This window comes from Lethenteron reissneri, chromosome 60 (assembly GCF_015708825.2).
Source record: "Lethenteron reissneri isolate LAM-NWPU_2019-01 chromosome 60, ASM1570882v1, whole genome shotgun sequence".
NCBI classification, from domain to species: Eukaryota; Metazoa; Chordata; class Hyperoartia; order Petromyzontiformes; family Petromyzontidae; genus Lethenteron; species Lethenteron reissneri.
This window is the reverse complement of record NC_083838.1, coordinates 3,460,469-3,485,643: the sequence shown is the minus strand read 5'-3', so window position 1 is coordinate 3,485,643 and position 25,175 is coordinate 3,460,469. Positions and strand designations below refer to the sequence as shown.

Sequence of the window (25,175 nt, the reverse complement as noted above, 5' to 3'; positions counted from 1 at the left end):
CACCCCCACCCCCCACCCCCCCCCCACCCACCCCCACCCCACCCACCCTCCCCTACCGCTTCGTGATAAACAAAAACACGCGGCTCGGGACAGCTGCGCCCAGATGCCCGTGCCAGCAGCGCGGGTATCGTGTGTGTGTGTGACGTCATCAACACCTCCAGCCGTGGTCGATCCGCTGCTGGATGGAAGGCCAATAGGGAGGGGTGGGGGAGGTGGTGGGGGAGGTGGTGATCGTTGTATTTGCAACGGGGGGAGCGGTGGCGCGGCGGTTAGCGCTACGCTGCGCTACGAACCTGGCGACCCGGGTTCGATTCCCGCTCACGTCTGCCAACGCCGGTGACGATTTATCTGAACCGGTCCTGGGCCTCCCCTAGGTCGACTCAGCCTCAAATGAGTACCCGGTGCGGTGTGTAAACATCGCCACTGGGGAGGCAAAGGCGGCCGGGCGTGGTGTTGGCCACCCACCCCCTCGTGTTGACGTGCCGGCCTTTACAGGTGCTCGCTAACAGCACTTGCCCCTACAGTCCGTGAAGGCTATACGGGGGATCTTTGTATTTGTCTTTGTGCTTCTCCTAGGTAGACCCAGCGGTGTGTGTGCGTAAAACGTCAAAGCTGGGGAGACAAAGGCGGCCGGGCGTGCGGTTGTTCGCCACCCGCCCCCTCGCGTGCCCTGCATAGGTGCTACTCGCGAACAGAACTTTCCAGACGGCCGCAGGAGCGCATTTGAAAGCGCCGCGCGATGGCGCGGTGACCACCGCTTTTGTTCGACGCTGGGCACCGCTGCTGCTGATGATGCTGATGATGATGACGAGCGGAGTCCTCGTGACGACGGTTGATGTGTGCGATTTGTGTGGGTCTTGGCTAAATCCCCACCACGTGGCTCTGAAAGGCCGGGATCAACCTCTTGCAGAAGCCACACAGGAGGACACGTGACCGTGTGCGTCATCTGTGACGGTCTTTGTTCCTGCTAGCGAGGATGAGCGGAGTTCGCGCGGCGAGAGCTTTATGCCCGCCTCGACGAGATCGGCAAGGTAACGGCACTTGCCCCGAGAGTCTGTTAAATGCTCTACCTGGGGGATCTTTGTCTTTGCAGCCGGGCACAATTGACAAAAGGCTGGACTCTGTAATTCGAGGTTACTCAATCAGCACGTCGGCGCTGCTGATAACCGCGATGATCACTGTCGTTATCCTCATGCCGCTGATTGCAGTGATCTCGCTGACAGGGCTCAGACGCAGGGGGCGTTCGACCTTTTTGTTTGCAGAGCGTCGCGGTTCGAAACCGGCGGGCAGCCCCGGTTAATTAGCGCGCTTGAGTTAGCCATGAAAAGAATATATGTATATACGACTACTACCCGCCGTTCGGAACGAGAAGGCCATCATCATGGGCTTTGCCTAGTAAGATAAAAAAATAAAGATGATGATGATCATGACGATGCTTGCTGATGACGATGATGACGATCACGACGATGATGCTGATGATGATGACGATGATGACGGTCACGACGATGCTGCTGATGATGATGATGATGACGATCACGACGATGATGCTGATGATGGTGACGATGATGACGATCATGACGATGATGCTGATGATGGTGACGATGATGACGATCATGACGATGCTGCTGATGACGATGATGACGATGATGACGATCATGACGATGCTGCTGATGACGATGATGACGATGATGACGATCACGACGATGCAGCTGGCCCAACAGGGGAGAGTGGAGGGGGTGCACAGCATTATTTATGCAGCCTGCGTCGCCACGCCAACCCCACACCCCCTCCTTGTGATGTATAAACTCCTTGCCGTGAGGATGACCCAAGGGATGAAGGGAAGAGATAAGAGACGCAGCAAGACGAGCGAGAGAGAGAGACACGGAGGCAAGAGGCGAGCGATGCAGCGATGATGAGATACGCTCATTCACTTCATCGTGATAAGTCGCTTCTTGTTGTTGTTGTCATGTTCGGGAGAATGTCAAAGCTCTTATTTCCTTGCCCGCCCCCCCCCCCCCTTTATTCGCTCATGGATCTGAGCTCATCGTCTTGAGCTGCTTGAGGAGCTGAGCTTTGGCTTGGTACCCCTCCTAGACTAGATTTTAAGCTTTCGTGACTGCAAGGATTCATATTCTTGGGGTTTTTCGGTAAAGTCACGTAGGTTAAAAAATTACAATTAATAAAAGTAAAATAAAAAGAAATAAAAATAAAAATCACGATGTTTCGGAGGCAACACAAGCTTCCGTCTTCAGGTGGACGATGATGACGATCACGACGGTTCCACCTGAAGACGGAAGCTTGTGTTGCCTCCAAAACGTCGTGATTTTTATTTTATTTTTATTTTAATAAATTTAAATTTTTTTACCTACGTGACTTTACCGAAAAAACCCAAGAATATAGCCCTCCTAGACCTCAACCCCCCCCCACCCCTGCCCCCCCCCCTGGCCCCCCCTGCCCCCCCCCGCCCGGACCCCGTCCGCGTTACCTTCAGGAAGGGGATGACGAAAGGCCTCAGCGGGAAGTTGGTTGCTTCCTGCAGCTTTGAGTGGAACTCCTCGATGGTCACACTCGAGTTCTGCAAGGGAGGAGGGCGGCCCACAGCGTGAGAGTCGCGGACTCACGCGGACTCACGCGGATACTCACGCAGACTCACGTGTACAAAGACAAAGATCCCACATATATAGCTGGAAGCATCGATTTCAAGCTTTCGTGACTGCAGGGATTCATCTTGCAGCCAGAACAAGTGCGGATTTCGTTAAACCCTTTCCGCTGTAATCCATCGGAGAAGAATAAGAATTAGAGGAAGAAACAACAAAACAACTCACAGCCTGAGAGGAAGGGGGGATAAAACAGTCACTTATCTAAGAGCATTGGAAAAAAAACATTTTCTTTCAGACAGTTAAATTTCGATTTAAAGCTTTCGTGACTGCAGGGATTCATCTTCTTGGTTCTTTCGGAAAAGTCACGTAGAAGGATAATATATTATTTTATTATGTTTTATTTTTATTATTTTATTATTTTCCTTGCTTCCCCCCCTTTATATAATATATTAATATATTATTTTATTATGTTTTATTTTTATTATTTTATTATTTCCCTTCTACGTGACTTTACCGAAAGAACCAAAAAGATGAGCTGGAAGCATATGATATTTTTTTGCGACGTAGAATTGTAATGTATTACTTACTGTTAGTAGCTCAGCTTATTGGAAAGTATATTTAGTATACTGATGATACTATGTAGTTTAGTTACTGCAGCTAAATACTATTAACATTACTTCCCTTTATTAATGCTACCCCTATCCCCTCCCTTTGATGCTGCTAATCCTGCATAATGCACGGGCATAATATGACTTTGAAACCCCCCGCCCACCTCCTACGCATTTCACAAGTAGTACTAATCCCATATATGCATTCCCCATAAATATGCTAAATTCCTCTTGATATGCAAATTATTTTGTCAAGGCGCTCTTCCCCCTCCAACCCAGCTTAAATATACGCTCCAAGCGTGGTAGTGTTTCATTCAGACGCTGTCTCCCCGACAGACCTGTTCTTCACCTGAGGACGGCTGCTTGCGTTGTGGCCGAAACGTCGTGAGAATTAATTTATTATTATTGTATTATTATTTTATTATTTTATTATTTCCCTTCTACGTGACTTTACCGAAAGAACCAAGAAGATGAATCCCCCATATAACCTGATCAGGCTGTTGGGGCAAGTGCTGTGAGCAAGCACCTATGAAGGCAGGTACACGAGGGGGTGGGTGGCCCAGCAACCACGCCGGGCCGCCTTTGTCTCTGTAGAGGCGATGTTTTACACACCGCAACAGGTACTCATTTGAGGCTTAGTCGACCTAGGGGAGGCCCAGGACTGGTTTAGATAATCGTTACTGGTGGTGGCCGTGAGCGGGAATTGAACTCGGGTCGCCGGGTTCGTAGCGCAGCACGCGGACTACTACACCACCGCTCCCCACGCGTACACACACACACCCGGACACACATGGACACACACGTGTACACACACACACGTGTACACACACACACACGCGCGTACACACACACCCGGACACACATGGACACACGTGTGTACACACACACACGGACACACATGTGTACACACACACACGTGTGTACACACACATACGTGTCTACACACACACACACGTGTACACACACACACACGTGTCTACACACACACACGCGCGCGTACACACACCCGGACACACATGGACACACTCGGACACACACACACACCTGTGTACACACACGTGTACACACACACACACGTGTACACACACACACACACGTCTACACACACACACACACACGTGTACACACACACACACACGTGTCTACACACACACACGTGTCTACACACACACACGTGTACACACACACACCTGTGTACACACACGTGTACACACACACACGTGTGTACACACACACGTGTCTACACACACACGTGTCTACACACACACACACACGTGTCTACACACACACGTGTGTACACACACACACGTGTGTACACCACACACACACGTGTACACCACACACACACGTGTACACCACACACACGTGTCTACACACACACACGTGTGTACACCACACACACGTGTGTACACACACACATACGTGTACACACACGTGTACACACACACGTGTGTACGTACACACACACGTGTGTGTACACACACACGTGTCTACACACACACACGCGCGTGTACACACACACACGTGTACACACACGCGTACACACACACGTGTCTACACACACACGTGTCTACACACACACACGTGTGTACACACACACACACGTGTACACACACACACGTGTGTACACACGTGTACACACACACGTGTGTACACACACACACGTGTGTACACACACACGTGTCTACACACACACACGTGTGTACACACACACGTGTACACACACACGTGTACACACACACACGTGTCTACACACACCACACACACGTGTGTACACCACACGGACACACGTGTGTACACACACACACGTGTCTACACACACCACACACACGTGTGTACACCACACGGACACACGTGTGTACACACACACACGTGTACACACACACACACACGCGCGCGTACACACACACACGTGTACACACACACACGCGCGCGTACACACACACACGTGTACACACACACGCGCGCGTACACACACACACGTGTACACACGTGTACACACACACGCGCGCAGAGAGACTCACCACGAGTCCGAGCACCAATCCTCGCACTCGCTCTCCGATCTCGGGCGAGATGTCGGAGCCGAACTGCTGCAGCGTCGCCAGGAATCTCTTCAACTTGCTCAGCTGCCTGGCACCGCAAGCCGCCGGCACCGGCTGCTGATGGTGCTGCTGCTGCTGCTGATGATGATGCTGCTGCTGCTGATGATGATGCTGCTGCTGGTTGCTGTGGTGGTTGTGGTGGTGATGGTGGTGATGCTGTGACTGGTGGTGCTGCTGCTGCTGCCCGAGTGTTGACGCGGCGGACAAGGAGAGTGACGCAGACGACGACGACGATGAAGACAGCGAAGAGGAGGAGGACGAGGACCCAGACGAGGGCGAGGGAGAGGGTCCGTGGTAGCCGTGCGGAGGGGACGAGGGAGACCCTCCGATAGAGGCAGCGGTGGGAGAGTGGCTGGAGCCACCGTTGATCACTGCGTAAACACGCGGGGCGGGAGCGACCGTGTGAGCTTGGAGACACGTGTTGGACCCAGAGGTCGCAACCGGGTTCCCGATACCCGTACCCTACCCGATACCCGGCTACCCGTACCCGGCCAGGTACGGGTAGCCGTTTGCGACCCTGGTGCGGCCGGATACGGGTATGCCGTGAGTCACTGGTGAGTCACCGTTTGTCACTCATTTCCCAACGTCTTGTCTCTTCTCACAATTCAAGTTCCTAGAATCAACCCACCCGCGCCTGCAACATGGCTTCATCCCAGAGGTCGCAATCAGGTACCCGATACCCGTACCCTACCTGTCCCCGGCCGGGTACGGGTACCCGTTTGCGACCCTGGTGCGGCCGGGTAGGGAACGGGTACCCGTATCCGGCCAGGTACGTGGGTTTCGCGTAAACGAACTAATTTGTTGTTGATGTTGTTGTGAGTTTCAACATTCACACCATTCTGAGACGGGGGGGGGGGGGGGAGAGAAAGAGACAGAGCATCGCCGTGGAATCGTGGAGCCAACGCATGTGCTTGTGCGGATGGACTGGCCACCGCCACAGTAACGTGGAATTCCTGTGCTCAGGCGAAGATGGCGATGTACAGAACGAGAAAAAAGATGCTGGAAGGTGACACTGACGGCTGCTCTGTGCTTCCAGCGTTCAGGGGCCTGCTCAAGGCGCGGCTCCGGCTGGAGCACGCCATGTACCACACACATGTCGGTGATGTGCACGTCTTCTTCGAACGCTGGGGAGCCGGAAAAGCCCCTCTCAGTACCAGCGTGGACGGCACCCTCGTGGTGTTCACCTTCTGAAGCGCTCGCTCGTCACCGTGGCGTGCGCGATGACCACCACCATCACCAACACCACCACCACGTGACTTTTCTTTCGCGTTGTGCGCGGTGCTTTTAGCGCTACAGCGCGTGGATTTGTAGCGTTAATTTTCATTTGTGTTGCTGGTGACTTTGTGTGTTTCATATCGGAATCGCCTCCAGTGCTTTTGCTGCTGGCGGCAATAAAAGTTGTTTAAAAATTCTAAAAGTCTCCCCGTGGTCGCGTGGATTTTTCTCAGGGTCCTCCGTTTCTCTCGCCCACATTTAGAATCACCGTCACATGCGTTCGGAGTGTTTGTACGCAATGCGTTTCCTAAACGACGAGTCTGCTTCGTTGAGCTATCACTCGTGATGGCCACGTCGCTTCTGAAAAAGAGCTACACAGCCGAGTGGGGTCTTACCTGGTGAAATGAAAATAGGAAATTTAAATCGTTTATCTTGGTGTGGTCTGGGACATATTCGTAGGGTTTTTTCGGTAAAGTCACGTAGGTAAAAAAAATTAAATTAAAATTAATAAAAGTAAAATAAAAATCACGACGTTTTGGAGGTAACACAAGCTTCCGTCTTCAGGTGGAACCGTCACAGCACGATAGCTGTATCAAGTGAGAGAAATTCCAAGAAAACAGTCCTTAAATTTCGATTTAAAGCTTTCGTGACTGCAGGGATTCATCTTCTTGGTTCTTTCGGTAAAGTCACGTAGAATGGAAATAATAAAATAATAAAATTAAAACATAATAAAATATTATTACGTATAATAAAATATTATTATGTTTTAATTTCATTATTTTATTATTTCCATTATACGTGACTTTACCGAAAGAACCAAGAAAAAAACAGTCCTTGTATATATACTGGTTGAGGGTGGGAGGAGCCAAGGTAGGCCCTGGATATTATTTTTGTGAGGCTCGGTGCGGCTGAAGCACGCTGCTAGGAATGAGCCTTTGTTGTGTAAACTAGGTGCGGATGATGTAAAGGTGCGTGCAAATGGGACTGAGCCTTTTGTTATGTAGAGGTGGTGCGGCTGATATCCTGCCAGGAATGAGTCTTTGTTGTGTAGAATGGTTGAACTGGGAGGTTCTGGTCTGGGACTGTTTTTTAATCCTTTATATTAAGTTCACTTGCGTGCTTGCTTGCGCGCTTACGACCGTGCAAATCTTTCGGTCGTTTTTTAACCCACTTCCCGTGATCCAATCGAGCTGACATTTTGCACACAGACTCGTTGTGCGTGAATTTTTTTCCCCAAAATGTTCCACTTTTTAGGGAAAAAAAAATCATATTTAATTTAAAATACCAATGTGATAAAAATGAAACTCTTACTCAAGAAAAACAGAAATGAATAATCAAATAAAACCGATGCCACGCATATAAAGGATTTATAGTGAAAAACTTTGTTTTTACGGGTTAATTTTTTCTGCCTTGCTCAAGCTTGACAAATCGGACTTATATCATGAAGTCGTTTATCATTGATTTGTAGTTGGTGACTTACTCACCTTTTGCTCTATTTAGCACTCCTTTCGTTTATTTGCGTCTCGTTCGCCGAGCCCCCCGTGCCCACGCTGGACATTTGTGACAAAGAGCTTCATAGCTCATCGGATTCCTCCTCCTGCTGCAGTCTAAAACATTCTGATTCTCTTTCTCTCGAGTCGCTCTCCTCTCTCTCTCTGCCACCCAGCCTGTCTGCCGCTCTCCCCTACAGCTTCCTACCCCCCCCTCTCGCCTCCCTCTCTCGGCCTCTCCCCTCTGCATCGCTCATTCCTTTCACCGCAGTGGCCGCCACCTGCCTTGCTGCTGTCATCGGGCTCAGCGAGACGCAATCACTGCCGTCCCCCCACCACACACACAAAGACAAAGATCCCCCGTACAGCCTCATAGCAGACGGTTGGGACAAGTGCTGTTAGCGAGCAGCATCTATGAAGGCCGGAACGGTACACGAGGGGGTGGGTGGCCAGAAACCACGCCCGGCCGCCTTTGTCTCCCCAGTGGCGATGTTTACACGCCGTACCAGGTACTCATTTGAGGCTGAGTCTACCCAGGGGAGGCCCAGGACCGGTTCGGATAATCGTCACTTGGTGTTGGCAGACGGGTCGCCGGGTTCTTAGTGCAGGGGCGGCGAGGCGTTACAGGTTGTTGACATTATTGTTGTTGTTCTTGTTACCTGTTACGTCTTGGGATGTGACGGCGGTGGTTGGTAGGGGGTGATGGGTGGGTGGTGGTTGTTGGTGGGTGGTGGATGATGGTGTGTGGTGGTGGTTGGTGATGGGTGGGTGGTGGTTGTTGGTGGGTGGTGGATGATGGTGTGTGGTGGTGGGTTGGTGGTGGTGGTGGTGGTGGTGATTGGTGGTGGGTGGTGGTTGGTGGTGAGTGATGATTGGTGGGTGGTTGGTGGGTGGTGGTTGTTGGTGGGTGGTGGATGATGGTGTGTGGTGGTGGTTGGTAATGGGTGGGTGGTGGTTGTTGATGGGTGGTGGATGATGGTGTGTGGTGGTGGGTTGGTGGTGGTGGTGGTGATTGGTGGTGGGTGGTGATGGGTGGTGGGTGATGATTGGTGGCTGGTTGGTTGTGGCGGGTTGGTGGTGGTGGTTGGTGATGGGTGGGTGGTGGTGGGTGGTGGCGAGTGATGATTGGTGACTGGCTGGTTGGTGGTGGCGGGTTGGTGGCTGGTGGGTGGTGGCGGGTTGGTGATGGTGGTGGTTGTTGATGGGTGGGTGGAGTTGGGTGGTGGTGGTTGTTGGCGAGTGATGATTGGTGGCTGGTTGGTGGTGGCTGGGTAGCTGGCTGGCTGGTTGGTGGTGGCTGGGTAGTGGCTAGTGGCTGGCTGGTGGTGGTCGTGGTGGTGGCATTTAAATTTAGAACTGGAATTGTGACTTGCCCTAAAAAGTGTGCGCGTGCTCTGCAAATACGACCGCTATCACCGAGCCAGCCTCGTCCCGAGTCGCCTGCCCTCCGATGGCTCTACGGGTACCCGCTTGCTTATTTATACATGCATTGCACAGGCAAAGATCCCCCGTGTAGCCTCAACGGATTTTTCGGGGCAAGTGCCGTTCGCGGAGTGCTGCCGTACCCATGAAGGCGGGCACTGCGCACGAACGGGGATGGTTGGCCAGAACCACGCCCGGCCGCCTTTGTCTCCCCAACTGCCGATGTTTAACACAACTCATAAGCGGGTGCTCATTTAAAGCTGTTGAGTCCACCCCGGGGTGGGCGAGTGTGGGCGCAGGACCGGCTCAGATGATGATCGAGAACCGGTGAATGGTGGCCGTGGCCGGGAATCGAACTCGGGTACGAAGGAGTTCGTCGCGCAGCGCGCTAACCGCTGCATCTCCGCTCCCCACGCAAAGATCCCCCGCATAGCCTGCAACAACTGTTGGGGCAAGTGCCGTTAGCGGGCACCTATGAAGGCCAGAACGGCACGCGAGGGGATGGGTGGCCAGCACCACGCCCGGCCGCCTTTGTCTCCCTAGTGGCGATGTTTTTACGCACCGCGCCAGGTACTCATTTGAGTCGACCTAGGGGAGGCCCAGGACCGGTTCAGATAATCGTCACAGATGTTGGCCCGGAGCGGGAATCGAACCCGGGGCTCGCGAGGTTCGTAGCGCAGCATAGCGCTAACCGCTGCACCCCCGCTCCCCACACACGCACACACACACACGCGGACTGACACACGCGCACACGCGCGGACTGACACACACGCGCACACGCGCGGACTGACACACGCGTACACACGCGGACTGACACACGCGCGCACACGCGCGGACTGACACACGCGCACACACGCGCGAAAAATACCCGCGAACTCACGCGCACCACCGGGGGACACAGATGTCAATGTCCATCAGAGATGACGCTCTAATTTCTTCTCTCTCTCGCTCTCTCCATTGCCTCTCCCCCCTCTCTCTCTCTCTCGTGATACCGTCGTTACAGGCTCACCCCCAGGGACCGGGAGGTGCGGGGCCCAGGGCAAGCTACAACTGCGTGCTGACCCCCCCCTCCCGTCGCCTTCAAACTCAATCGGAAGCTTTGCATCTGATGACGCCGTGACGTCGAACACGCGATCCCCCCCCTCTCCCCCCTCTTGCCACAGGCGCAGGGCCCAGGGCTCTCGCCCTGATTCGCCGTCTACCCGAGGGATGGCTCTGATCTCACCTGCGCGCGTGTCCACTGCACGTGGGCGTGTAGGTGCGCGCGTGTGTGCGCTGCACGTACTGGCGGTGGGCGTGTAGGTGCGTGCGTGTGCGCTGCACGTACTGGCGGTGGGCGTGTAGGTGCGCGCGTGTGCGCCGCACGTGGGCGTGTAGGTGCGTGCGTGTCCGCCGCACGTACTAGCGGTGGGCATGTAGGTACGTGCGTGTGCGCTGCACGTGGGTGTGTAGGTGCGTGCGTGTGCCGCACGTGGGCGTGTAGGTGCGTGCGTGTCCGCTGCACATGGGTGTGTAGGTGTGTGCGTGTGCGCCGCACGTACTGGCGGTGGGCGTGTAGGTGCGCGCATGTATGCGCTGCACGTACTGGCGGTGGGCGTGCAGGTGCGTGCGTGTGTGCCGCACGTACTGGCGGTGGGCGTGTAGGTGCGTGCGTGTGTGCGCTGCACGTACTGGCGGTGGGCGTGCAGGTGCGTGCGTGTACGCCGCACGTGGGCGTGTAGGTGCGTGCGTGTGCGCCGCACGTACTGGCGGTGGGCGTGTAGGTGCGGGCGTGTGTGCCGCACGTACTGGCGGCGGGCGTGTAGGTGCGTGCGTGTGTGCCGCACGTACTGGCGGTGGGCGTGCAGGTGCGTGCGTGTGCGCCGCACGTGGGCGTGTAGGTGCGTGCGTGTGTGCCGCACGTACTGGCGGTGGGCGTGTAGGTGCTGGCTCGCGGGGCTCCTTGGGCGACTGCGGCAGGAGGTGGAGGCATGGCTGGAGGTGTGGCGCTGGAGCGAGCTGGAACCTTCACGTCCACCGGTGAGTCTGGCATGCTGCTGCTGCTACTGCTGCTGCTGCTGCGGCTGCTGCTGCTGCTGCTCGCCCTGCCGAAGCTGTCTGCACGCCAAAGAAAACAAACACACACACACCAACACACGTTTCGATTTAAAGCTTTCGTGACTGCAGGGATTCGTCTTCTTGGTTCTTTCGGTAAAGTCACGTAGAAGGGAAATGATAAAATAATAAAAATAAAAATAAAACATAATAAAATACAATTCTCACGACGTTTCGGCCACAACTGCAAGCAGCCGTCCTCAGGTGAAGAACAGGTCTGTCGGGAAGACAGCGTCTGAATGAGACAGACCCGTTCTTCACCTGAGGACGGCTGCTTGCGTTGTGGCCGAAACGTCGTGAGAATTGTATTATTATGTTTTATTTTTATTATTGTATTATTTCCCTTCTACGTGACTTTATCGAAAGAACCAAGAAGACACGCACACATTTTTAAAAGTAAAAACGGATTCCACCGTACAGCCTTGACAGACTATCAGGGTCAAATGCTGATCTCGTCAAAGGAGCTAATAAACTCGGGTCATCTTCGCGAGCGGCTGCGACTTGTGGCTGGTCGCGGCATTATCAGAGTTAAATAGCGACATAGAATCTAACCAGAAAACTATAGACAGACATATAAGCAGACAGATATCACCAAGATACATAGAGAGAGCAACCCAGGTACAGAGAGGGGTGATCGTCTCTGTGGGGTGGCCTTAAATAGACAGAGGGCACCCCACAGAGACGATCACCCCTCTCTGTACCTGTGTTACTCTCTCTCTATGTATCTTGGTGATATCTGTCTGCTTACATGTCTGTCTATAGTTTTCTGGTTAGATTCTATGTCGCTATTTCATTATACCTGATGATGATTGCTTGTGTTGCAATCGAAACGTCGTATGCTATTATTTAATTTATTATTTTATCTTTATACGTGACTTTACCGAAAGAACCAAAGAATAATTCCTGCAGTCACGAAAGCTCCAAAATTAAGATTATCAGAGTTGTTTATTTTTGTTTGCATTTTGACTGCTTGTGTTGTGGTTATTGCAAACATGATGCCTTGTATAAAGGTGTCAGTTTTTGTACCAGTTGAAAGGGTAAAAAAACAATTATCATATTTTTTACTGGCAAATGAGGTCCCAATGGTGTAAATGCTTACCCCGAGCTCTCAATACTCTGACAGTGCGCTGTCTTTGAGTTGTACGCCTTTTGGCTTCATCTGGTCCAACACCAATGGAGACTAGGCTCTAAGGAAAGCTGTCTCGGGTGTGGACCAATCAACTTCAAGGACAGTGCATACATTATCAGAGTTGTGTTTTTCATTTGCATTATGACTGCAGGTATTGTGGTCTTTGCAAACATGACTCCTCGTAAAAAAAGGTGTCAGTTGTGTTGCCAGATAAAAGGGTAAAAAAACAATTACCATATTTTTTACGGGCAAATGAGGAACCAATGAAGAGCTACACCTGTATACTAGGCGAGAGATGGAGCCAGCGAGCATAGCATGACAGAGCGAGAGGACGAAAGACTTTCAAACAATTTTTATTGCCGCCAGCAGCAACAGCACTGGAGGCGATTCCGATATGAAATACACAAAGTCACCGGAAAACGAATGAAAACAAACGCTACAAATCCACGCGCTGTGGCGCTAAAAGCACCGCGCACAACACGAAATAAAAGTCACGTGGTGGTGGTGGTCATCGCGCACGCCACGATGAGGAAACGAAGGAGAGTGGGCGAATGAGCGAAAGAGCGAGGGGGAACGAAAGAGAAAAAGAGCGACATGGAGTAAGGAGAGAGGGGGTAGAGAGAGAGGGGGTAGAGAAAGTGAGCGAGAGAATGAGCGAGAGAGTGACAGAGAGAGTGAGCGAGAGAGTGACCGAGAGAGTGAGCGAGAGAGTGAGCGAGAAAGTGACCGAGAGAGTGAGCGAGAGGGTGAGCAAGAGAGTGAGCGAGAGAGTGACCGAGAGAGTGAGCGAGAGGGTGAGCGAGAGAGTGAGCGAGAGGGTGAGCGAGAGAGTGAGCGAGAGAGTGAGCGAGAGAGTGACCGAGAGGGTGAGCGAGAGGGTGAGCGAGAGAGTGAGCGAGAGAGTGAGCGAGAGGGTGAGCGAGAGAGTGACCGAGAGAGTGAGCGAGAGAGTGAGCGAGAGAGTGAGCGAGAGGGTGAGCGAGAGAGTGAGCGAGAGGGTGAGCGAGAGAGTGAGCGAGAGAGTGAGGGAGAAAGTTAGCGAGAGAGTGAGCGAGAGGGTGAGCGAGAGAGTGAGCGAGAGAGTGACCGAGAGAGTGAGCGAGAGGGTGAGCGAGAGAGTGACCGAGAGAGTGAGCGAGAGGGTGAGCGAGAGAGTGACCGAGAGAGTGAGCGAGAGGGTGAGCGAGAGAGTGAGCGAGAGGGTGAGCGAGAGGGTGAGCGAGAGAGTGACCGAGAGAGTGAGCGAGAGAGTGAGCGAGAGGTTGAGCGAGAGAGTAACCGAGAGAGTGAGCGAGAGAGTGAGCGAGAGAGTGAGCGAGAGGGTGAGCGAGAGAGTGAGCGAGAGGGTGAGCGAGAGAGTGAGCGAGAGAGTTAGCGAGAGAGTGAGCGAGAGGGTGAGCGAGAGAGTGAGCGAGAGAGTGAGCGAGAGAGTGAGCGAGAGGGTGAGCGAGAGGGTGAGCGAGAGGGTGAGCGAGAGGGTGAGCGAGAGGGTGAGCGAGAGGGTGAGCGAGAGGGTGAGCGAGAGGGTGAGCGAGAGGGTGAGCGAGAGGGTGAGCGAGAGGGTGAGCGAGAGGGTGAGCGAGAGAGTGAGCCAGAGAGTGAGCGAGAGATGGGGGTTTACTTAAAGCAAAGTTATTAAAAAATAAAACATTACGAAAAATAATAATAAAAAAATACAATAAAAAAAGAGAGTGAGAGGGAACGAAAGGGAGCGAGAGAGAGAGTGGGCGAATGAGTGAATGAGCGAGCGAGCGAGAGAGCGCCGATCATGCGAGTAGCGAGAGTCACTCTGCCACCTGCTACCCCCCACCACCTAATTTGGATGGTAAGTGCAACAGGTTCGGTCTATCCTGGGAAGAACAAGGGGGGGGGAGGGTGGGGGGTTAAGGGGGGTAGTAGTGGGGGGGGGGGGCAGCAACAGATAGAGGCAGCGGCAGCCCCCCCCCCCCCCTCCAGAGAGAGAGAGGGTAAGCGAGAGGGTGAGCGAGAGGGTGAGCGAGAGAGTGACCGAGAGAGTGAGCGAGAGAGTGAGCGAGAGAGTGAGCGAGAGAGTGAGAGAGTGAGCCAGAGAGTGACTGAGAGAGTGAGCGAGTGAGCGAGAGAGTGAGCGAGAGAGTGACCGAGAGAGTGAGCGAGAGGGTGAGCGAGAGAGTGAGCGAGAGGGTGAGCGAGAGAGTGAGCGAGAGAGTGAGCGAGAGAGTGAGCGAAAGAGTGAGCGATTGAGTGAGCGAGAGAGTGACCGAGAGAGTGAGCGAGAGAGTGACCGAGGGAGAGTGACCGAGAGAGTGAGCGATTGAGTGAGCGAGAGGTGGGGGTTTACATAAAGCAAAGTAAATAAAAATAAAAAAATAATATGTTTTTTACGAAATGATGAACGAAGCAAAGTGCCGACTACACCGAGCATCTTCTTGTTTCCACTGATCGAAGAAGAGAGGGAGGGAGGGAGGGAGCCGGGCGGCTGTGCAGGGAACAGCTGGCGCTGGGGGGCTGAGCCATAGGGCCTCCAGGGAGCCCCTGCGGCTCGGAGCCTGTGGGCTGGAGCCTGGGCGAGACCGAGCCCACGATCAGAATCTTTACTTTGTACCGGAGGAATCCGATGAGCTCCGAAGCTTTTCGATGTAAAGCTTTCGTGACTGCAGGGATTCATCTTCTTGGTTCTTTCGGTAAATTCACGTAGAAGGGAAATAATAAAATAATAAAAATACATTTATCATGTTTTATTTTTATTATTTTATTATAATAATAAAAAGAAATAATAATAGTAATAAAAACTTTAATTTTTATTTTTTATTATTTTATTATTTCCCTTCTACGTGACTTTACCGAAAGAACCAAGAAGATGACTACGAACCTTTGTTGGTTTTTTTGCTTTTTTACGGATGTCCAGAAGAGCGGGTGGCAAGCCACGTGACCCAGTGCTTACACACGCACGCATATACGCGCCCACGTGCACACGTAAACAAGACAAAGATCCCCTGTGTAGCCTTAACAGACTGTTGGGGCAAGTGCTGTTAGCGAGCACACGAGGGGGTGGGTGGCCAGCACCACACCCGGCCGCCTTTGTCTCCCTAGCGGCGATGTTTACACATCGCACCAGGTACTCATCTGAGGCTGAGTCGACCTAGGGGAGGCCCGGGACCGCTTCAGATAATAACACTGGTCAACACACTTATTCTGGCATAAGGTATTCCAACGGTTTTAAAGTAATTGTTGGGTGCCGATTCCAAATCTGGCATCAGTTTTTGTCTTTCACATCAGGTTTTTGAGAAATCAAATATTGCATTTTCAATAAAAACTGCAGAATAAAATATTAAATAAATGTGGATATCTGCATAAAATTATATTATAAACACACTATCCTAAAAATACAGCGCCATATTTTAACACTAAAGCAGTCACTGACTCGCAACAACTTGCAATCATAAGTGACAGAGTTAATTTCGGGTAAAATCAATGAAAATGGGGTATGCCGATAGCATAAAAATGAGATGTGATAGAGCAAATCTGAGATCAGATTTGGAATCAGCACCCTGAAATTAGTCGAGAACAGCTGCAAAAGTCCAGGCCAGAAATTAACTCCGTCACTTATGATTGCAAGTTTTTGCGAGTCAGTGACTGCTTTAGTGTTAAAATATGGTGCTGTATTTCTAGGATAGTGTGTTTATAATATCATTTTATGTAGATATCCACATTTATTTAATATTTTTCTTCTGCAAGTTTTTATTGAAAATGCAATATTTGATATCTCAAAAACCTGATGCGATAGACAAAAACTGATGCCAGATTTGGAATCAGCACCCTGAAATTAAATTGCAAAAGTCCAGGCCCGAAAAAAATGTCTTTTTTGTTGATCAGTGAAAACGTCACTGGTGTTGTCCGTGAACGGAAAATCGAACCCGTGTCACCCGGCTGCCTAGGCGCAGTGCTCTGACCGCTGCACCACCGCTCCCTACCTCACCCCGACTCCCACACACTCACTCAGTCTCTCTGGTCCTCGCTCGCTCGCTCACACAACAGGTGTGAGACATGGCACCTTGCCCAGCCATCTGGTGAACCCCTGCTCTGAGTACCCCCCCCTCCATCACTCCTACCCCACCAAACTCATCCACTCACCACCCATCACCCCCCCCCCCCAACATCAATTGGCATGGTAACCGAAATGTGTGTCTGCAGTCTAGACTAGGTATGAGATTCTGGTTAAAAGATTGAGTTGTTTTTACGGGTTTTTCTTTACGTTTTGAAACGGCCAATTTCGGTATATTTTTCCCCCCTTCTGCTATAGTTTGACGCCGGATATGTCGCATCTCGAAGGCGGGAAACCCCCGTATGGCAAGTCCTCGCTTAACGCGTGGAGGTGTTCACATCACGACGCGTTTTCGCGGAACGTGCACCATTATGACGCAGAACGCGCCCGTTATAACGCAGAACACGCACCGTTATAACACGGAACACTCGCGTTATAACGCAAAACGCGCTCGTTATAATGCGGAACGCACCCATTGTAATGCAGAACGAGCGCTGTTATAACACGGAACGCGCCCGTTATAACGCGGAACGCGCACCGTTAGAACAGAGACGCGCCCGTTATAACGTAGAACGCACCGTTATAACGTAGAACGCGCCCGTTATAACACAGAACGCGCCCGTTATAACGCAGAACGCACCGTTATAACGCAGAACGCACCGTTATAACACAGAACGCACCGTTATAACGCAGAACGCACCCTTATAACGCAGAACGCACCGTTATAACACAGAACGCGCCAGTTATAACGCAGAACGCACTGCTATAACGGGGACCGTCCCCGTTATAACGCAGAACGCACCGTTATAACGCAGAACGCACCGTTATAACGCAGAACGCACCGTTATAACGCAGAACGCACCGTTATAACGCAGAACGCGCCCGTTATAACGCAGAACGCACTGCTATAACGGGGACCGTTCCCGTTATAACGCAGAACGCGCCGTTATAACGCAGAACGCAGTGTTATAACGCAGAACGCAGTGTTATAACGCGGAACGCGCCGTTATAACGCAGAACGCAGTGTTATAACGCGGAACGCGCCGTTATAACGCAGAACGCAGTGTTATAACGCGGAACGCGCCGTTATAACGCAGAACGCAGTGTTATAACGTGGAAACGCGCCGTTATAACGCGGAACGCGCCGTTATAACGCAGAACGCAGTGTTATAACGCGGAACGCGCCGTTATAACGCAGAACGCAGTGTTATAACGTGGAAACGCGCCGTTATAACGCGGAACGCGCCGTTATAACGCAGAACGCAGTGTTATAACGCGGAAACGCGCCGTTATAACGCAGAACGCAGTGTTATAACGTGGAAACGCGCCGTTATAACGCAGAACGCAGTGTTATAACGTGGAAACGCGCCGTTATAACGCAGAACGCAGTGTTATAACGTGGAAACGCGCCGTTATAACGCAGAACGCAGTGTTATAACGTGGAAACGCGCCGTTATAACGCAGAACGCAGTGTTATAACGCGGAACGCGCCGTTATAACGCAGAACGCAGTGTTATAACGTGGAAACGCGCCGTTATAACGCAGAACGCAGTGTTATAACGTGGAAACGCGCCGTTATAACGCGGAACGCAGTGTTATAACGTGGAAACGCGCCGTTATAACGCGGAACGCAGTGTTATAACGTGGAAACGCGCCGTTATAACGCAGAACGCAGTGTTATAACGCGGAAACGCGCCGTTATAACGCAGAACGCAGTGTTATAACGTGGAAACGCGCCGTTATAACGCGGAACGCAGTGTTATAACGTGGAAACGCGCCGTTATAACGCGGAACGCAGTGTTATAACGTGGAAACGCGCCGTTATAACGCGGAACGCAGTGTTATAACGTGGAAACGCGCCGTTATAACGCGGAACGCAGTGTTATAACGCAGAACGCGCCGTTATAACGCAGAACGCAGTGTTATAACGCGGAACGCGCCGTTATAACGCAGAACGCAGTGTTATAACGCGGAACGCGCCGTTATAACGCAGAACGCAGTGTTATAACGTGGAAACGCGCCGTTATAACGCGGAACGCGCCGTTATAACGCAGAACGCAGTGTTATAACGCGGAAAACGCGCCGTTATAACGCAGAACGCAGTGTTATAACGCAGAACGCGCCGTTATAACGCAGAACGCAGTGTTATAACGTGGAAACGCGCCGTTATAACGCGGAACGCGCCGTTATAACGCAGAACGCAGTGTTATAACGCGGAAACGCGCCGTTATAACGCAGAACGCAGTGTTATAACGCGGAACGCGCCGTTATAACGCAGAACGCAGTGTTATAACGTGGAAACGCGCCGTTATAACGCAGAACGCAGTGTTATAACGCGGAACGCGCCGTTATAACGCAGAACGCAGTGTTATAACGCGGAACGCGCCGTTATAACGCAGAACGCAGTGTTATAACGTGGAAACGCGCCGTTATAACGCAGAACGCAGTGTTATAACGTGGAAACGCGCCGTTATAACGCAGAACGCAGTGTTATAACGTGGAAACGCGCCGTTATAACGCAGAACGCAGTGTTATAACGTGGAAACGCGCCGTTATAACGCGGAACGCAGTGTTATAACGTGGAAACGCGCCGTTATAACGCAGAACGCAGTGTTATAACGTGGAAACGCGCCGTTATAACGCAGAACGCAGTGTTATAACGCGGAACGCGCCGTTATAACGCAGAACGCAGTGTTATAACGTGGAAACGCGCCGTTATAACGCAGAACGCAGTGTTATAACGTGGAAACGCGCCGTTATAACGCAGAACGCAGTGTTATAACGTGGAAACGCGCCGTTATAACGCAGAACGCAGTGTTATAACGTGGAAACGCGCCGTTATAACGCAGAACGCAGTGTTATAACGTGGAAACGCGCCGTTATAACTCAGAACGCAGTGTTATAACGCGGAACGCGCCGTTATAACGCAGAACGCAGTGTTATAACGTGGAAACGCGCCGTTATAACTCAGAACGCAGTGTTATAACGTGGAAACGCGCCGTTATAACGCGGAACGCAGTGTTATAACGTGGAAACGCGCCGTTATAACGCGGAACGCAGTGTTATAACGTGGAACGCGCCGTTATAACGCAGAACGCAGTGTTATAACGTGGAAACGCGCCGTTATAACGCAGAACGCAGTGTTATAACGTGGAAACGCGCCGTTATAACGCGGAACGCAGTGTTATAACGTGGAAACGCGCCGTTATAACGCAGAACGCAGTGTTATAACGTGGAAACGCGCCGTTATAACGCAGAACGCAGTGTTATAACGCGGAACGCGCCGTTATAACGCAGAACGCAGTGTTATAACGTGGAAACGCGCCGTTATAACGCAGAACGCAGTGTTATAACGTGGAAACGCGCCGTTATAACTCAGAACGCAGTGTTATAACGTGGAAACGCGCCGTTATAACGCGGAACGCAGTGTTATAACGTGGAAACGCGCCGTTATAACGCGGAACGCAGTGTTATAACGTGGAAACGCGCCGTTATAACGCAGAACGCAGTGTTATAACGTGGAAACGCGCCGTTATAACGCGGAACGCAGTGTTATAACGCGGAACGCGCCGTTATAACGCAGAACGCAGTGTTATAACGTGGAAACGCGCCGTTATAACGCAGAACGCAGTGTTATAACGTGGAAACGCGCCGTTATAACGCAGAACGCAGTGTTATAACGTGGAAACGCGCCGTTATAACGCAGAACGCAGTGTTATAACGTGGAAACGCGCCGTTATAACGCAGAACGCAGTGTTATAACGCGGAACGCGCCGTTATAACGCAGAACGCAGTGTTATAACGCGGAAACGCGCCGTTATAACGCGGAACGCAGTGTTATAACGTGGAAACGCGCCGTTATAACGCAGAACGCAGTGTTATAACGCGGAACGCGCCGTTATAACGCAGAACGCAGTGTTATAACGTGGAAACGCGCCGTTATAACGCAGAACGCAGTGTTATAACGCGGAACGCGCCGTTATAACGCAGAACGCAGTGTTATAACGTGGAAACGCGCCGTTATAACGCAGAACGCAGTGTTATAACGCGGAACGCGCCGTTATAACGCAGAACGCAGTGTTATAACGTGGAAACGCGCCGTTATAACGCGGAACGCAGTGTTATAACGTGGAAACGCGCCGTTATAACGCGGAACGCAGTGTTATAACGTGGAAACGCGCCGTTATAACGCGGAACGCAGTGTTATAACGTGGAAACGCGCCGTTATAACGCAGAACGCGCCGTTATAACGCGGAACGCGCCGTTATAACGCAGAACGCAGTGTTATAACGCGGAACGCGCCGTTATAACGCAGAACGCAGTGTTATAACGCGGAACGCGCCGTTATAACGCGGAACGCGCCGTTATAACGCAGAACGCAGTGTTATAACGCAGAACGCGCCGTTATAACGCGGAACGCGCCGTTATAACGTGGAAACGCGCCGTTATAACGCAGAACGCAGTGTTATAACGTGGAAACGCGCCGTTATAACGCAGAACGCAGTGTTATAACGTGGAAACGCGCCGTTATAACGCGGAACGCAGTGTTATAACGCGGAAACGCGCCGTTATAACGCGGAACGCAGTGTTATAACGTGGAAACGCGCCGTTATAACGCAGAACGCAGTGTTATAACGTGGAAACGCGCCGTTATAACGCAGAACGCAGTGTTATAACGTGGAAACGCGCCGTTATAACGCAGAACGCAGTGTTATAACGTGGAAACGCGCCGTTATAACGCGGTTTCTGAGCGGCCGATGACCAGCGACTATCTGGAGCTGCTTCAGCTGAGCGTCACCGTGATGCGGCAGTGAGGCGGGATGATCCAGTTGGACGACGGGGTTACCGAAGCAAAAAAATTAACCCGTAAAAACAAAGTTTTTCACTATAAATCCTTTACATGCGTGGCGTCGGTTTTATTTTATTATTCATTTATGTTTTTCTTGAGCAAGAGTTTCATTTTTATCACATTGGTATTTTTAATTAAATATGATTTTTTTTTTCTCCTAAAAAGTGGAACATTTTGGAATTTTTTTTCACGAAAATTAATTGTCACGCACAACGAGTCTGTGTGCAAAATGTCAGCTCGATTGGATCACGGGAAAGTGGGTTAAAAAACGACCGAAAGATTTGCACGGTCGTAAGCGCGCAAGCAAGCAAGCAAGTGAACTTAATATAAAGGATTTAAAAACAGAACAAGTTGGGCGAGTAATGGAGTAGAGGGACGTCTCCGTTGGGAGGAGGAGGAGGAGACGGAGGGAGGCATCGTCAAGGAATTCGAAATGCACTGAAGTGGAACCCAGCCCAAAGTTTACCCGCCCACCACTGAACTTCCCAAACCTTCCTTGAACGAGCTGCCTCGCACCAATCATTTGAATGATCTGGCAACAACAACAAAAACACACACACGAAAAACACATTCCTGCGGAGGGAGCTGGTATGAACGTTGGGTTGCTCGGTCAATGGCCTGCAGGGTCAACGGCGGCGTGGTGTATTCCGTAAATATTGGCCGACTGTGAGGGCGGGCACGAGCCGGCGTGAGTAGGTAAAACGTTGAGTTTTATAAGGGCACCACGGGGTGACCAGCCCCTCCCCACCCAGCCCCACCCCTCCCACCCCACACCCAGCCCCCCACCCTCCCTACCCAGCCCCACCCTCCCCTCCCAACCCAGCCCCTCCCCACCCTCCCAACCCAGCCCCTCCCCACCCAGCCCCACCCAGCCCCACCCTCCCCAGCCAACCCTCCCTCCCCACCCAGCCCCTCCCTCCCCACCCAGCCCCTCCCTGCACGACGGACACAATAATCCCCTGTGGGCTAGTGTAACCAGGAGGTTCCTACCAGTATAACCCACCACTAGAATAGCCTATTCTGCTGCTGTCATTCCCATGCCGCGCAATGCGGTCTAGTCTAATCATCTAATTCGATTCTAGATTTGAAGCTTTCGTGACTGCAAGGATTCATATTCTTAGGTGTTTTCGGTAAAGTCACGTAGGTAAAAAAATAATTAAAATAAAAGTAAAATAAAAATAAAATAAAAATACTGTTTTCTTGGAATTTCTCTCACTTGATACAGCTATCGTGCTGTGACGGTTCCACCTGAAGACGGTGGCTTGTGTTGCCTCCGAAACGTCGTGATTTTTATTTTATTTTTATTTTACTTTTATTAATTTTAATCAATTTTTTACCGAAAAAACCTAAGAATATGAATCTAATTCGAACCATGCCCGGCACAACAACAACAATTCACGATCGTTCTCTGGTTAGCATTTTTAAAACATTTTTTTAACAATTTTAATTTTGAAGCTTTCGTGACTGCAGGAATTATTCTTTGGTTCATTCGGTAAAGTCACGTATAAAGATAAAATAACAAATTTAATAATACCATACGACGTTTCGATTGCAACACAAGCAATCATCATCAGGTATAATGAAATAGCGACATAGAATCTAACCAGATTTTGATTTTTTTTTACACTCGATGCTGAGGTGGGGGCGTGGGGGGAGGGAGGGGGGGTAATGAGAACCAGACGGTTGGCACGCTGACATCCGACAATGTGGCCACCACGTGTGGCAACTCATGCAACATGTGTGTGCCACACGGACATGGGAAACACACACACACGACACACACGACACACAGACACAAAGACAAAAGCTCCCGCCGAACTGCATAACCTCTTAACAGACTGTTGGGGCAAGTGCTGTGAGCGGGCACCTATGAAGGTCGGCACAGCACGCAGAATCAGAATATTTATTTATACCGCAGGAACCCTATAAGCTATAAAGGGGGCGTCCATAAATGACGTCACGCGATTTTGGACGATTTTTGACCCCCCCCCCTCCTCGTCACACGACGTCACAAAAAGTCAGACCCCCCCTCAAGTATGACGTCACAAAGCTCTGCCCCCCCTCGAAAAAAAAACATGCTTCAAATGGCTTTAAACTATTGTGATTGTAGTGCGTATTAAATGTGCCGCTGCACTCTGATGTTGTAGGAGAAAACATTTATTAAAAAGTCGATTTAATTAAGTAGAACGTGTTGTCTGTATTTATTTAAAGTTGCGCATTTTGATGTGACGTCACATTTCTCAACCCCCCCCCCCCTCGTCACACATCGTCACAAATGTCTGACCCCCCCCACCCCCCAGGTGCGTGACGTCATTTATGGACAGCCCCAAAGATCATTTTTCACAGATCTCCAGTAGGGGCGGATCAAGACGCTACAACAACAAACAGTGCAAAACAACGATAGGAGCGCAATGCATAGGAAAAGTAAATCAATCACGTACAAATATATACGCAAATTAAACTACACATTGTTTTTATCTTACCAGGCAAAGCCCGCTTGATGTGGCCTGGCCACAAGTGATAGCTCAACAAAGCAGCTCATCCACATTTTTTCGCAGCAAAATAACGCAAATAATACCAATGCACGTTTCTAAATCTGTAGGGAAGACCCGGGGGATACGGAGAAAAATCAACGCGACCACGGGGAGTGAGAGAGAGAGACACGCAAACACCGAATCAACAGCAGCAGGCGTCAGGGTCGAGATCGAACCCACGACCTCCTGTACACCAGGCGAGGTAGTCAACATCTCCTAGCCACCGTGATGATGATGAGAGAGAGAGACGCAAACTCCAAATACACAGCAGCAGGCGTCAGGGTCGAGATCGAACCCACGACCTCCTGTACACCAGGCGAGGTAGTCAACATCTCCTAGCCACCGTGATGATGATGAGAGAGAGAGACGCAAACTCCAAATACACAGCAGCAGGCGTCAAGGTCGGGATCGAACCCACGACCTCCTGTAGACCAGGCGAGGTAGTTGACATCTTATCACCGTGGCCCAGGACCGGTTCAGATAATCGTCACTGGTGTTGGCCGTGAGCGAGAAGCGATCTCGGGTCATCGGGTTTGTAGCGCAGCGCGCTAACCGCTACACAACACAAAGACAAATATCCTCCGTATAGCCTTAAAAGACTGTAGGGGCAAGTGCTGTTAGCGAGCACCTATGAAGGCCGGCACGGCACACGAGGGGGTGGGTGGCCAACACCACGCCCGGTCGCCTTTGTCTCCCTCGTGGCAATGTTTACTACACACCGCACCAGGTACTCATTTGAGGCTGAGTCGACCTAGGGGAGGCCCAGGACCGATTCAGATAATCGTCACTGGTGTTGGCCGTGAGCGGGAATCGAACCTGGGTCGTCATATTCTTAGTGCAGCGCGCTAACCACACACACACAGACACACATACACAGACACACACACACAGAGACACACACAGACACACACACACAGAGACACACACACAGACACACACAGACAGACACACAGACACACACACACACACATAGACACACACACAGACACACACACAGACACACAGACACACACACAGACACACACACAGAGACACACACACAGACACACACACACAGACACACACACAGACACACACAGACACACACAGACACACACACACAGAGACA

At 51.3% G+C, this 25,175-nt stretch overlaps 1 protein-coding gene across 1 annotated transcript in view; it reads right to left on the bottom strand.

Annotated features, from left to right (window-relative positions):
* The window catches only part of LOC133358036 (protein CBFA2T3-like), a 60,737-nt gene that overhangs the window by 19,262 nt on the left and 16,300 nt on the right, over nt 1-25,175 (bottom strand). The window contains 3 exon segments of the mRNA XM_061576311.1: nt 2,486-2,575; nt 5,233-5,681; nt 11,343-11,534. Coding sequence (XP_061432295.1) covers nt 2,486-2,575; nt 5,233-5,681; nt 11,343-11,409 — 606 coding nt within the window. The 5' untranslated portion in view covers nt 11,410-11,534.